Raw genomic sequence first — 15,308 nt, forward strand, 5'->3', positions numbered from 1 at the left:
GACGGAGGACTGGCGCCGCGGACCGGGTGGGGGCGGGCTGGAGCGGCTGGGGGCGTGCCGAGGGAGCCGGGGGAGGGGGCTGGCGCGGGCCGGGGTCCCGCTGGCAGCTCTGCCCGCCCCCGGCCCCGCCCCGGCCCTCGCCCCCTCCCCCCTTTCTTCTGGCTCCGGCAGCACGAGCTCCGGACCGTGCGCCCTCCGCCCCCGCGCGCACGCGCCAGCTCCCGAGCCCCGCGTCCCCAGCGCCCCCGGCCCCTGCAAACTTTCCTGGCGACCCCCCCAGCACGCGCACCCACAGCACCACCCGAGGTCCCCGCCGCCCAGCGCCCGCGCCTCCCCGGCCCCCCCGGGCCCCGCCCCTCCCGGCCCCGCGCACTCACGCGCACCCGGACCCCGCTCCGCTCGGCGCGGCGCCCCGACGCCGGTCCCCGCCGCCGCCGCCCGCCGCCGTCACCGCGGACCGAGCCGAGCCAGCCCGCGGCCCCGCCCCGCCGCCCAGGCCCCGCCCCGCGTCGTGAATATTCATGAGCCGGCGCCGGGCGGGATGGGAGGCCCGCGCCGAAGGCGTCCCGCCGAGGGCCGGCAGGGGCGGCCCAGTACTCAATTATTCATGATCCTTGCAAATGAGGGGTCCGTCCCCGGCTCCGACGCGGGCGAAACTGACGCAACTTACCGAGAGCCACCGAGACGGCCGCCTAGAGAGGAGGCCGCCGAGGGCCGCGCTTCCTCGGGCCGCCGCCTGCACAGATTGCGGCACCATAGAGCGGCGGCCGGCAAGAAGGTAACGTTGGCGGACCGGAGAGGCTTCCTGGAACCACCACCTGAGTCCCGGAGCGTCGGCAGCGTGGCCAGCCCACGTGGGTGGTGCAGCTTTAGAGCCACGGTCGGCGAGTCTGGCGGCTCCACTTTTCTCATGAGGGCTCTTTATCTCCTTTTAGGGCTCGCTCTCAGACACAGGTTCTTCCCGATCCTAACATTAAGTATCCCTCCTTCCTGAGAACAAAAGCTTCACACATGCTCAGGCCTTCCCTGCACCCCATCACCCACACTTCCCCCCCACACAAATATCGCTCATCCTCCCCAACTCCCCAGGCTCAGGTTTCCACTCCCCCCCCCCCGCCACCCCGCTGCGCCGGGAAGGAGAGTCGATCCTGATTTTATTATCTGAAGCCTTGGAAGACCCTTGGCTCACAGGTGATTACGGAGGATGCTAAGTGCTGGCCCCTCCCCCCAGCTTGGCTAATGGAGTGGAACTGTGAGACTTCCTAATCAGATCAGCGCTCATTTCTGGGCTCTCAGGTGGCAGTCCCAGCAGAAGAAAGTGAAAACCAACGCTGGTGCAGCCGGGAACAAAACAGGATGTGCCTGGAGCCACGTCCCGGCTGGCACAAGGGCCGGGCACAGGGTAAACACCATGACAAGTGGGAGCGGTAAGCCAGGGAGAAAGGAGGCAGAAAGACACGGTTTCCAAAGTCAGTTCCCTTTATTAAATGTTGATTTCACAGACCAGAAATACAAAATAAAAGTAGAAATAGGCCCCAGTTAGGAGCTACAGGCCTGACCTCACATGATCCCTGCCAGCAACCTGAACAGGCCGGGCAGCTGCATCCCCAAGGTCGGTCAGGAAGGAGGACCAGGACCCGGAAGCTGCGCCACCTGCCTCGGCCGTCTGAGGCCACAGTTAGGATTCCGGCCGCTGCCCTGGCCAAGTGCATGCCACCAGGAGAGCCTGTTCAGGTGGCACGACTCAAGGACCACGTGTCATGTGAGGAGGCGCTGGTACCAGGACGCGGCAGGAGCCTGAGGGGGGACAGGGCGCGTGGACGAGAGGGGTCTTCCTCCCTTCTATTCATCCGATCCTGATGCTGAGTCCTCTGAGCTGGGAGGAGTACTGGCTAGCTCTTCCTCTTCAGAGTCCTGAAAACCAAAAGTCTCTTGAGTGGAAAGGTGTAGATGGTAAGGGACCCCTAATTCCTACCTCCGCCTACACCATCAGAACCTCAGAAACCCGCCCATCCACTCCGACTGCAACTCATGGACCAACAGAAACACGCCCGCCCCACTGCAGCCCGCCGCACCTCGCTCCGCCGCCTCTTCTTTTTGCTCTTGTTCTCTCCGGAAGAGCTCTCGTCGCTGGACACAAACTCTTTGCTTTTGAAGCTCTCACTTAGCTGCCGTGAGGACGCTTTGGATGAGGAGCCCCTGGAGGGCGTGGACTTCTTTTCCATCTTTACTTTTACTTTCTTCTTCTTCTTCGATTTGTCCCTGTTGTAACAAGGGGGAAAAGGAGCTGGGCCTTCGCAGTTCAGGCTGCCGGCGCCATCATGGAGGCCAAAGGGCTCCCAGCACTGAGGAGCTCTTCCCGGGTCCGAGCAGCGCTACTGTGATCACTTTGTCAGGGTGAGTACCAAAAGTGCACACGGAAGAATTATCAGGGGTCACAGCCTGAAGCAGCCCCTTGTGCAAAACTGGCTTGGCATTTCTTGCTTTATCTTTAAAACTGCATGTGAATTTTGCCTGAAGTTCCACAATAATCATTTCTCTAAATCCTCCATGCCTTCAAATAAAACTAAGCCTCCAAGAAAATAGGCCACATTTCTTCCATCGATCTGAATTCCCTATACATCACCCACACTTGGGCAATGGCCTGCCCGGGTTTGAGAAGCTCCGCCCTACTGCAGTCAAAAGCATAAGCATATCTACTAAGTTCAGCACCCCAGTTCTCATCTTTGACCTGCAGGGGGCAAAGAAAAGTCTGCTGAAAAGGCAGATTTTCTTCACTGGGCCATTTAGTTCCCGACACTCACCTCTTGGAAGACTCGCCCCGGCCGCCTTCGTATTCTTTCATGGCTTTTTCATACTCTCTCCTGGCATCCTCGGCCTTGCGGTCCCACTCCTGTCACACACAAATACCGGAGTGAAAGCTGAGACCTTCCTTGATGCAGGCAAAATCTACACAGGCTCATCCTCCCCTGGCTCACCCTGCCCTCTATCAGCGGCGAGACTCGTCACCCCAAGAAAGCCCTAGCTCGGCGGCCCCGGCAATCTGCCAGCCGCCTCTCTGCAGGTCCTCACCTCTTTCTTCTCTTTGGACATTCCCTTCCAGATCTCGCCTGCCTTCTTGGAAAGATCTGTAATACTGATGCCAGGGTGGTCTGACTTGATCTTCTCTCGGCTGGCGTTGAGCCACAGCATGTATGCCGACATGGGCCTCTTGGGGGCGTTGGGGTCTTTGCCCTTCTTCATCTACATAAGAGAGAACACAAATGCATCAGCTGTTTCCCAGCCATCCCACCATCTCCCAAAGCAAGTACCTGGATCACCAAGCTTGAGAGGAAATGGAGGAAGGACTAAATGCTATCAGGCTAGACTGAAACCTACTGAGGCCCTGGGACAGGGCAGCCTGTCTCCCAATTCAGATCTTCCAGAACAGAGAGAAAATTTTTTAAGAAGAGACCCCTACAGCCAGACATGGTGGCACAAGCCCATAATCACAGCACTTGGGAGGCTGAGACAGGAGGATCACAAGTTCAAGGCCATCCTCAGCAACTTAGACCATTACAAAATAAATAAAAAGGGCTAAGAGTACATTTCATAGGTAGAATGCCTCTGGATTCAAGCTCTAGTACCATGAAAAAATAAAAAAAAGCCCCCTCAAGGTCATGATCACTGGCTATAAACAGCAGCCCCAGGAGGATTGGTAGGAGACGGGGGGTAGAAAGAGCAGGCGCGCACACACATCCACCTAAGCAGAGCCCACACCTCCACAGGCTTCTTGCGGCTCTTGCGATCCTTGGCCATCTTGGCCCTTTTGAGCTGCTTCCGCTTCTTCTCATCCCGGTCACTATCACCCTCATTACTGGAGGAGCTGGCAGAGGCGTTACTGTCAAACCTGCCAGAGAAGGGCGTAGACTCAAGAAGGGAGGACAGGACCCGGAGATCTCACAGGGGAGAAAAAGGAATCCAAAGACACCTGCCCAGAATGGGGCAAGGGAGAAAGACCAGAGGACAGGCCCCACCGCCAACCCCACCCCACGTCTTCGACCACCCCCTCCAGGCCAGCACAGCGGCAGGTTATTTGTGGAATCCATCAGTAAAAAGCAAATGAAGCAACGGGCTCCAGCTCCTGTCTTGGCTGAGGCCTAATTCAGGTTCTATTCCATTCCCATGCCAATGCTCAGAAGCACTGTCTTGCCTGGAACCTGCCAAGTACACCTCACCACTCCTGTTGGTTAATCATCTCTATTTACCCAGTGATCTCTCCTGATAAAGAAACTGCACCAAAAGGGGACACTGGGGACACTCAACTTCAGTCCAGCCAGCACACGCACACATGCTTGACGGTCCTACGCTCTCCGCCGCCGCTCCGCAGACACCTGACACCTGCTTGCTGCTCGAGAGTTTTCAAGGCACCAGCGCTGGCTCGCTCACCTTCAGAAGCAGGTGGAGGGCGAGTGGACCCCTGAAGGCTGTTCTTGATTGGTTTGGCTGTTTCTACCTAACATTCATTTGCTCTCCTGCATTAAAAGTCCCAATCTCATGTTGGAAACTACCCTGCCGTCACGCAAGAGGGCTCGTCCAGCCACAGGCCCTCTGGGCCCATCAAAGGCCTGCACGTCCTGACAGCCCAGGCTCAGGGAAGGGCGGGGGGCCACACCACTCACTTTGCTGTTCACTAAAGAAGAGGCAACTCTGGAATTGACTGTGCCCAGATTTCTTAGAGTCATCTGGTACCACATGGGGGCAAACCTGCCTAAAAATAAAGAGATCCGCCAGGCATGGTGGCACATGCCTGTGATCCCAGCTACTCGGCAGCTGAGGCAGGAGGACTGCAAGTTCAAGGGCAGCCAAAAGGCTGGAGGTGTCGTTCAGTGGTAGAACACTCACTTAGCATACACGACCCCTCGGTTTGCTCCTGATGCCAAGAAATAAATCGGAAGAAACAGATTCTGTTCAACTTTTGAGTACCTAGATCCAACACTGCCTGAAGCCAATTATATCCCTGGACTCTCCAGTTACGTGGACCTAGGAAAATCCCTTTTATGCTAGTCCGATGGCATTACACTTTAACACTGGCGACCAGAAGTCTTGACCAATTTTGCACGGGAGTACTCCTGCCACTTAAGATGAGGGCGGCAAGGCCCAGTGACTCCAAGGGCTCCAGCCGCGGGCAAGCTCCGGCGCATTCCCATTCTCACCCCACCACTCTTACGGCTTTACAATGTGCTGTGCGCCAGTGAAGTCCTTAATGCGCTAAGAGCCTTTCTCATATGTGGAGGTCACTTTTCCACCCTGGGTCAGTGGCCAATGCTGAGACATTAGAAATGCCCAGAAATCTGGCCCCTTAAGCTTATGGGCCACCGTCTCACCCCCACGAGGTACAATCAAAACTCACTCCTCTGCCACGTCTTCCTCCTCTTCACCTGGGTTGAAGGACTCGTCTGAAAGAGAACACGGATGCATGAGCATCTGCCCCAGTGGAAATCCCACCCCTCGCCCAAGCCTCCCAGCTCGGGCCACAGTCCGACTGCCCCACCCCGGGCCCAGCACTGAGCCACCCACCGGTCTCCTCGCCCGAGTCGTCGCTGCTGTCGTTGGCATTCTCCTCCCGGATCTTGCCCTCCTCCTTCATCCTCTCCAAGTAGGCATCGTGCTGGTCTTCGTCAGAGTCCGCATATTCGTCGTAGCTCGGGTTCATGCCCTGGCCAGGGAGGAGATGGGGTGAGGGCCCCGCCTGCAAGCCAGAACCCTTGCACACACTCCAGCGCACTCCCCATGCCTGTGAAATCAGAGCGGCAGCTCCCAGAAGACCCTGGGGCTGGACCATCCACACACAGCCCATGTGCGGGCCTGCGCCCGGGTGCTTCCTGCCAGGCTGGGTTAGTCCAAGCCCCTCCCTCCCTCTGCCGGCCCACAGAGAGCGCCTGAAGGGCTGGCTGCGTAGACTGGTCTAGGGCCATGCAGAGAAAACCTGCACCAGGAGGGGGAAAGGGTCACACGCACCTCTTTTTTCTATAAGGGTAAGAAGAGAAGAGAGAGTGAAAGAGAAGCCAGGAAATCTCTGCTCCTTTCTCCCATACAGAATGAACAGGAGATGCTCATCCTTCCCACACTCAAATACCTCTTTCAATCCTCGGTTCTTGATGTTGAGCTTTTTTGCATTGACAAAATCAAACAGCTTTCCATACTCCTCCCTGTGAGGGGAGACGCACAGTGTCACCAGATGGTGAGGACCACCTCAACGGTGCCTAAACGATGCTCAGACACCAGGGGCCAGGGCAGGTGGAGGGGCTGGCGCACCTGACCACACCAGCCACCTGGCAGCTCAGAGAACCCCAAAAGACAGCAGTGAGGAAGGTCAGACATCGGTGCTGAGAGGGCAACCTACACACAGCCTAGGGAGTGCTAGGGAAGGAGGCAGGGAGAGATCAGGGGAGAGATCGGCTAGCTACCAACACCAGCACTTGGAGCGGGGCAAGTGCTAGGGAAGGGGATGATCTCACCTCTTCACCGGCCTGTATTTCATACCTCACAGGGTTGTTATATGAGAACTAACATGGAGACATTTGTAAAATGTTTGGCCCACAGTGAGCACTCAATAAACATTAGCTGCTGTGTTCCCGGGCACAGAGCTCATTCCAGGAAAGAACGAGATAGCATTTCCACCGTGGGGGGAGTGGAGGAGAAAAGGGCTCGGACCAAACACACACAGCTTTCATCATATGGAAAATAACTTCTCTCAGAACAGAAAGAAAGCAACAGAGAGGCTTCCAAAGTCTGAGTACTCAAAGGAACAAATCCCAGGGAAGCAAAAGAAAAACTCTGCTCAAAGTTTAGAAACCCAGTCCTGGGCCTGAAGAGGGCCCAGGCCATGTCTGGTCAGGCCCAGGACACCCAGGAAGTAACCGGGGGACACTCACCTCTCGATGCTGCTGAAGGTGTACTGCGTGCCCTGCTTGGTCTCAATCTCAAAGTCAAAGGAGCGCGTGGTGGTGGTTCCACGGGCAAAGTTGACAAAGGATATCTCATCAAAGCGGATGTGCACGGGTGGCTTATGGACGTAGATGAAGCCCCGCTCTAGCGGGTAGAGCAGTCCTGAGCTCGCCTTGTAAGAGCAGGTGATGCACTGGGCCCCAGAGTGCCTGAGAGGGGACGGGGAGCCTGGTCAGCACCAACCTCAGCCGAGCCAAGGGCTCCAGCAGCAGGACTCGGGCCCTCAACTGAGCAAATCTCACCAGGCCTCCAACACAGGCAGCAACATGGTCTTGCTTGGGGCCCTGACAGGCTGTACCCCCTTCACAGAAGCGCTTTGTCAAGAACACACAGCATTCCCCATCCCCATGCCAGGCAAGCCGGGAGCTCGGGCCTTCATTCTCACCCTTGGAAGTTGCCTGGGACTGTGATCTTGCGGTTCACGAGCGCCTTCATGACCCGACTGACCATCTCGTAGAGGGATCCTGACATGTTCTTGGTGAGCCGCCCCTCAAAGCGCTTCTCCACCTCCTCCCTAGAGGAAGGGCAAGATAAGGGCATAAGCACTACTGCTTTTCAGTGCAACCTGTCTCCTGCCCAGGTGGTGGCAAGAAGCGGGTCCTGGCAGACACTCACTCGTTCATGTTGAGCGTCAAGGAGATGTCCTCGTCCTTGGAGAAGAGGAGGATCAGGAAGTGATAACGGGTTTGGCCCTGCTTGATGGGGGGATCCAGGCTGATCTGGTAAGAAGAGTGGACGACTTAAGCAACCGGCCGATGCTCGAGGGGACTTGCAGTTACACAATGCAGAACTCTGAACATCAGCGTGATCTGTCTACCAACAACTCAGACAAAAATCAGGCTCATCTACCCCAGAGCTTTCTGCTTACCACAAAGAACATCTGGCGTTGGTCCTTGTGGGGCAGCAGAAAGAGACGTAGTACTGTGGTGTAGGGAATCTTGTAATCAAAGGTCTTGCCGTGCAAGTGCAGAAAGGTAGGGTAGATCCGAATGTCGTATCGCCCGCGGGGAGTGAGACACTGCAGCTCCCGGAAGATGCAGATGGCATCTCCAGTGGCCTGGATCACATCTGCCTTTGACAGCACATTCTGGGCAAAGGCCTGCAAAACCACACCCTGGCACTCAGGCAGCAGGCCCCTGCTCCCAACCCAGCCAGGCATGGCTTGCTCAGCATCAGGTGCTCCCAAGGCAATCAGGGAAGGCCTCACCTCAACGGGGTCCACGCCATCCTCCTGGGTGGGAGGGACGTAGAAGCGCACCTCCATGAGCGAGACCTCTGCGTCATCATTCTGGTGGAATTCCAGCGTCACCTCATTCTTGCCAGTGGTACACTGGGACACGTTGCTGAGGGGTATCTCAAAGACTGGCTGGTCACCAATGTCAAAGGAAAGCAACTGCCCTGTGAGGAGAAAGTTTATCAAACCACAAACTCCTCCGCTTCAGTCTACAAAAGCGGTGTTCCCACAAAAGGGGATGTTCCGCGGAGACAGGATACTGAGGCTATTTAGTTCTCACTGTATCCCAAAGACAGTGCCTGGTCTCATCTACGTGTTGAACACGTAGATGAGGAGCTGAAAGGAAATCAGAGACGGTGCAGAGGGAAGAGAGAAGTCAAGTAAAAGGCTGAGACCAATCATGCCACCTCCTCCCCCAAACCTCAATCTTCCTCAAGACTCACCACCAAACTTTACTGTCCCCCAGTTCCAGCCCTTCACACACAGGTCCTTCTCCATTAGCTCGAGGCGATAGTGAGTTTTGAAGAAATCAGAGAGTTTCTCAAACTCCTGTGGGTGGAGGGGAGAAAGTGCAATGTCAGTAAGCCCTGGTGGCCTTAACACAATTTTAAAATCCCAGGATTATCTGTTCCAGGAAAATTAACCTATATACCTTTGATCAGAAAGCCACAATGAATGTGCATCTCAGCTCTAACATTTGAAAGGTTACCAAGCCAGGCACAGCTGCACATGCCTGTAATCCCGATACTGAGAGGCTGAGACAACAGGATCACAAGTTCCACGAAAGCCCCAGAAACTTGCAAGACCCTACTTCAAAATAACAAAAATAAGCTGGATGTGGCGGCGCACACTTGTCATCCCAGCATTTGGGAGGCTGAGACAGAAGGATCGCAGTTCGTGGACAGCCTCAGCTACTTAGCGAGGCCCTTTTTAACTCAGTGAGACCCTGTTGCAAAATGAAAAACAGTAATAGGGTGGGGATGTAGCTCAGAGGTAGAATGTTCCTAAGTTCCATCCCCAGCACCAATAAATAAATAAATAAATAAATAAATAAATAAATAAATAAATAAATAGAAAGGACTGACGATATAGCTCAGAGTTAGAATACCTCCGGGTTCAGTCTCTAGTACAAAAAAAAAAAAAAAAAAAAAACTAATAAAGTGTTACTGAAAGAGGCTGCTTCTGAACCTCAGGGACCTGGACCTCAGGCTAGCAGAGAAGTAAGGTAAGGAACTGATATTCCTGGAAGTGGGCCTCGTAGCGCTGACCATTTAAACTTTGGGTAGCTATTGTTTTAATTAAAGTAGAAATTAAAACCAAGCAGTCTTTAACTCAAGCAGTTCAAAGTGGAAAAACAAAACCCAGACTAGAGCATCAAGCTAAGATTCTGAACCTGGATTAAAAGCAACAAGCAGAAACCACCTATATTAAGAGAGGAGAAAATCTTGGGTCGAGGCATGAGGAAACTCACAACACTTTGACACTCAGAGCAAAGCACTGATTGTCCAATGGCCTCACAGCCCTGCTCTACAGAGCTCACACCAGCAATGACATGCTTACGGTTATCAGAGGAAGAAACCCCAACTCTCCCCAGACGACCAAAACGGAACAAGATGGCACAGTAAACAGGGAGGGGGTGATGATGGCATCAAGATGTCTCACCGATTCTCGAAAGCCATCGTACTTGTACACGTGGCCATTCTTTGTGAGGAGTTTAAGTCCATGGCCCAGAGCTACCCGGCGCCAGATGCCTTCCGTCAACTCCCCGGCCTGGATGTTGTCCACTTTGCCAGTCTTGCTGTTCTTGAAGATGATACCCTGGCGGCTCAACCTTAGCCGACCATCATTCTGTCGGAAGAGGAGACTCAGGCTCAGGAGGACAGCTCACGTGGTGCGTACTGAGCCCTGGTTCTACCCCACACACATTTTGGCCGCGAGGAGGCCAGTGCAGAAGCAACAGCTAAAATGGGGAGGACCAACAGGAAGAGCCAAGTGGCCAGTAAAGTCTGGACTCTAAACCGAACTCTGGCATCCAGAACCCTTTTAAGTCCTCAGCTTCCCAATATGAAACACAGGGAAGTGGGAGAACAGCATATCCAGTCCCTTCAAATTCCAAGACCCTGTAGCTCTTTGGATTCTCAGTACTGCCTTGTGTTGGGGAAAACACCGTACACACAGCATTGTAAGTCTTCCTTTTCCAAAGTAGTAACATCATCAGAGAGAAACTACTCTGCCCTCTTTCCCTTTCTCCACCTGTGTTCTCACCATGGAGCCTTTCACCTCCTGGTAGATGTCGTTGAACTCCAGTGTCTCTGCCATGTCGGTGTGCCCGTGGTGGCCTGGGCACAGAGCCCTGGGCTGCACAAGGGAAACCAAGTAAACTGGGTGCTGGGCCCCAACTCCCGGGCAGGTGTGCAGATGCTCAGCAGGTTGAGAATCTGAATTCAGGAGGGAGACGGACAAGCATGAAAGACACCAACCACCTCAGTCGGCTCACAGATGGAGCCAGGTGACAACTCCGGCTGAGCCCGGGATGTCTCCGAATCTCCTCTGCCTGGAACCTACAGGCGGGAACTGCAGTGCTCCGGGGTCCAGGCCCAGACCTGCCAGGCTGGAGAACCGGGCCTGGCACCCTGAAGCTTACACCCCGCTCGGAGCGCTCCACCGGGAGCCATGGCAACGAGCGGCGGGGGCCCCCGGCCTGCTCCCAGCCCGCACCCCAACTCGGCTGAGAGTGCAGGGTTTCCCTCCCAGCGCTCCCACCACTCTGCGGCCCTTGCCCGCGGTTCTCCCCTCTCCCTAAAATGGATTCGCCCGCTGCCCGCGGATTTAAACGCGGAACGGTCCATCTCCCGCTTCCTGCGGGGGAGCGGGGCCCGCGCCCTCCAGGGGCCCGGGGACGGCGACCACCCACCTCTTGCAGCTGCAGCCTCGCGACGGCCCGGGCGCGGGCGGTGGGCGCGATGGGGCCCGCGGGGGAGGGGCGGGGACGGGGGTGGGGGTACGCTGGGGAAGCTTTTCCCGCGTGCGCCGCCCCGCGTCCCGCCACCGGAAGTCGCGCACGGGTCATAGAGAGGAGCGGCCGGCTAGAGAGACTCGAGCCGAGCCCACCGAGACGACCGTCGCCTAGAGCGTCGGCGCCTCTGGACCACCTGAGGGCGCGGGGACCTTCCGCACGCGAGGGGATCGCTGGCCAGGAAATGGGGGCGCCTGGGGCTCTCTAGGAACCTACTCGCAGGCACTTCTTCAGGCGGAGACTAGGCGCTCAAGGGAGGTCATGCAGCTTTATTGGACTTTCTACGGGGCTGTGTGCATTGGAATGAGACGTGCCCCTCCCTCCTGCAAAATAGTTTTTGTGGCGTGGAAAGTAGTCTGTAGGACCAGAAGGAAAATATGTAATTATGGGGAGAAATGCCGCTCCTACTGGCTGCGAAGAGAATGCGGGTGTTGGTGTCTGTGACTCAACTGTTCTCCATGTTAAGTGAAATAAGACCGACACAGGGCTTATTCCTGTCGAGCGGAATTGAATCCTATTGGCAATAAGTTCCCTGTCCACACTCAGCGTTCAGCATCTTCCCACCCTTAACCGCGGTTTATGGGTTCCCCGGAAGAGGTTGGAGAATGGCCACATCAAGTTCAAGTGGGATTCACCTTGGATCCAGAACCGATTTGCCACCACGGCCTGGAACACACCCCCCCACCCCACCCGCCCCACTCACCCCTGTAGTCCCAGGAAGCATCTTGCAAAATCAGAGAAGGTCAGGCCTGGAAGAGATGTTTACTCCTACCTCTTTTTGTGGGTGTGTTCCAAAGAGGCATCGCCCAGGGTCTCAATCAGTTGACCCCAAAGCTAGATACTAGAACCCAGATCCCCATAAGAGCAATGTGGTTCTCTTCCGTCAGTCAGTGGCGCTATGTTCAGAGTGATTGATAATATCTGTATAAAGACACAATAAGCCAGGCATGGTGGCGCATGTTTGTAATCCCAGCACTTGGGAGGTTGAGACAAAAGGATCGCAGGTTTGAGGTAAGATTTAGCAAACTATGGAGACCCTGTTTCAAAAAAAATAATGTTGGGGTGTAGCTCAGAGGTAGAATGCCTCTGGGTTCAATCCCCAACACCACAAAACAAACAAACAAATAAACAAAAGACCGACTAAAGTCATGATTTCCCTTCTCATCCCTAACACCAGTTTGCTAACTCAGACCTGTGATAGGAGACGGCACCATGTCGCCCCCTAAGCTCACGACTTTAACCTCTGGGTTACATGGTGCTGGTGCCAGCAGTGATGGTGCTATTGCCTCGCAATATAAATTCCACTGGATTTAGTACCTGCATATTGAGGGCCTGTTATTAATCTAGCACACTACTGCAATTTAAGGAATCCTGGTGAGCATGATGAAAACAGCCCCAGCCTTCCAGGAGCACATAATCTTAACAAATGGTTTGGACCGCTAACCAGAGAGTGAAAAAAGAAAAAAACACAGTAACTGCTATGCCCCAGGTACAGTTTCAACTGGAGTTAGAAATAGATGACTCTCTACTCATCACCTCCCGGGAGACCCCCTCAGAGTGTTCAAGGGCCCCTCTCGCCCTGGCTCCTGCTGTTGGAGGCAACTCAAGAAGGGCAGGAGTGGCTGCAGAATTGGGAGGAATTTGGGGGACTCAGGAGTGATGGGGTGCTCAGCTCAGGCCGGCTATTAGGTGGCCGGGGGTGGGGCGTTGCAAGGGGCTTTAGGGAGAGATAAAGCAGCTTGTGAGCTGTGAGGAGGATGCAGCCTAAGAGAACCAAATAGAAACACTAGACAGAGTGCAGATAAAACATGAGTCCCAGAGGGCCCTCGCCAGCTGCCTCCCAGGCAATCAGGAGCCCAGGATTGGAGACCCCACCCCTGCCGTGACATCACAGGGGAGTGGGGTGGAGACGAATAAAAAGGGGTGCCCCCCGCCCTGGCCCTGGACTCTTGGCTGCCAGAGTGTCAAGAATAGAGAGAACCTAGGCACTGGCCTAGGGTGCCTGGCTTAAAGGTACAGGCTCCATCCCTCGAGCCCCTCGAGGCTGGCCCCTCCAGGTCTTGATCGCTGTCTCCCTGTCCTGTGGACCTCACTCCCCTGAGGCCGCCATCTGTCAAGCCCCCTTAGAGTGACCCCCGAGCTCTCTGTCAGCATGAATTGCATATCTGACTTCTTCACCTATGAGACCACCAAGTCGGTGGTCGTGAAGAGCTGGACCATTGGGATCATCAACCGCGCGGTGCAGCTTCTGATCATCTCCTACTTCGTGGGGTGAGTCTGTGGCCCTTCCGGCCCTGGGACAGGACGGAGGGCTGCCTGGTGTCCTGCCTGCCCCTCCTTCCCCAGTGCTGCCCTCCAGCTCCCCGAGCTTCTCCTCTCTTACAGGAAACACTTTCTCCTGGAGAGCCAGGTCCTAACAACTAGCTTCCCGGGATCTGGTCCCCACTTGGATTCTTCCCCACCCCCTTAGGTCCTCCAGAGTTGGAGAGTGGTGTCTATATACATGCACCAAGGATCAGGGACTGTGCTCTGACATGACTCTCCATCATTTCTCCACTCTTTCTCGTCTACCCAGCCAGACAAGAGACAGACCCCTCCCCGCACCTTCCCATTCCCCTCGGTCAACTCCGGGAGTCTTAGAAAGACCAGGAAGCACAGAAATTGGCAGGGAAGGCGCTGAACCCAAGGGAAGGGTGGCGGGTTGATCACGTTGATGCGGGATGAGAAGGAGGGCTGGCTGGGGAGAGAAGGAGGGCGCTGCATTTGACTTACAATGAGCCGTTGCCTCGCGACCTGGGTGGGATGTTGAGAGAGGCTGGACAGGCAAGAAGCTTTGGCTCTTGGAGCGGCTGACAATGGAGGGAACTTCCCCTTGGGGTGGAGAGAGACGTGGACACTAATAACACTCAGGAGAGTTGCTGAGGAGGACAGTAGCTTTTCTGAATGTAGCATCGGCGTCTCCCCAAGAACCTAGAAAGGCTGCCCTTTATCAGAAAGCCTAAGTCCCTACCTCTCCCTGACTCTGCGCATACAACTCATCCTGGGAGTTTTTTGCCAGCTCACAAGATCCAAACACCCCGGCAACCCCCGGCTCTTGGAGGCACACATCTCTACACACACGGAAACAAAGAGCCACAGAGCAGACAATGGCTGGGGAAATGCAAGTTCTGTTCGTCTTGTGGTCATTCCTACAGAAACCCTGATGGTTTTCCTTCCTGGTGTGTGGTCTCTGTTCTCCGGTGTTCCCTGAGACAAAGGGTCCGGGAGAGACTGCAAGACACTGGCTAGGTCACGCGTTAATTGAAACAGGGTCAAAGAAACCATCCTATGTGCAAATGTGAGCCGGAGCTGTGTACAATCCTGCCTGTTTGCATGAAAGGTCGGAGTCAAGAGCGGGCAGGCGTGATTCCTTAAGCGATTTTTGCCTCATGTATTCGACACGAGCCAGTGGGCTTTGGTATGCTGATGCTGTAACACGGCTATATATCCAGTGCTCCCTATGGGGATATCAAAGAAGAGATTCAAACTTTGGGGTAGGATTAAATAGCCTTGAAGTTCCTTTTCAATATTGAGGTTTTATGAGAGATGATGTTTGGATTGAACCCAGGGGCATTCTACCTCTGAGCTACACTCCGGCCCATTTTATTTCTTTGTCTTTGAAACGGGGTCTCACTAATTTGCCGAGAGTCTTGCTAAGTTGCTGAGGCTGTCCTCAAATCTAATCTTCCTGCCTCAGCCTCTCAAATGCTGGGATTATATATAGGTGTGTATGCCACCGCACCCTGCTCAGGGTTGGTTTTGAATATTCCTTGTTCATGTATATTTATAACACCATGATTGTTTACAGCCACGAGATGGTGTGTTGGTCCAGGTGAGTACAAGAGCTGTCTCAGCACATTCCCAGCCTGGACTGGCTCCATTGGCTCCAGACAGGAGACTGATGGAAGATGGAGACAGCCGGCCCCCGGGACCAGCCCACTTGGCCCCCCAGCGCTCCTGTCTCTCCCTCATCATGATTAGAGAGAGCCCAACCTTCTGAAGGGAGCATGAGAGGCTTTTTGGCATCCT

The 15,308-nt window shown here is 55.0% G+C and overlaps 2 protein-coding genes across 2 annotated transcripts in view; one reads left to right on the forward strand and one right to left on the reverse strand.

The window, feature by feature from the left end:
- Nucleotides 1-1,842: 1,842 nt before the first annotated feature.
- Nucleotides 1,843-10,543, reverse strand: SSRP1 (structure specific recognition protein 1; the record flags this gene model as incomplete). The annotated part of the gene is made up of 16 exons (XM_080712228.1): nucleotides 1,843-1,914; nucleotides 2,076-2,262; nucleotides 2,805-2,893; nucleotides 3,073-3,243; nucleotides 3,760-3,889; nucleotides 5,393-5,438; nucleotides 5,560-5,698; nucleotides 6,119-6,191; nucleotides 6,918-7,139; nucleotides 7,376-7,504; nucleotides 7,606-7,709; nucleotides 7,859-8,089; nucleotides 8,198-8,388; nucleotides 8,668-8,773; nucleotides 9,887-10,072; nucleotides 10,490-10,543. 16 exons carry the CDS (start codon nucleotides 10,541-10,543, stop codon nucleotides 1,843-1,845), a joined length of 2,130 nt encoding a protein of 709 aa, XP_080568354.1.
- Nucleotides 10,544-13,392: 2,849 nt separating this feature from the next.
- The window catches only part of P2RX3 (purinergic receptor P2X 3), a gene marked incomplete at both ends in the record, with an annotated part of 29,536 nt that continues 27,620 nt past the window's right edge, over nucleotides 13,393-15,308 (forward strand). The window contains one exon of the mRNA XM_080696007.1: nucleotides 13,393-13,511. Coding sequence (XP_080552133.1) covers nucleotides 13,393-13,511 — 119 coding nt within the window. The remainder of the gene's footprint in view (nucleotides 13,512-15,308) is intronic.

The sequence above is a fragment of the Muscardinus avellanarius genome (genome assembly GCF_963383645.1).
Source record: "Muscardinus avellanarius genome assembly, chromosome: 1".
In the NCBI taxonomy this organism is placed as follows: Eukaryota; Metazoa; Chordata; class Mammalia; order Rodentia; family Gliridae; genus Muscardinus; species Muscardinus avellanarius.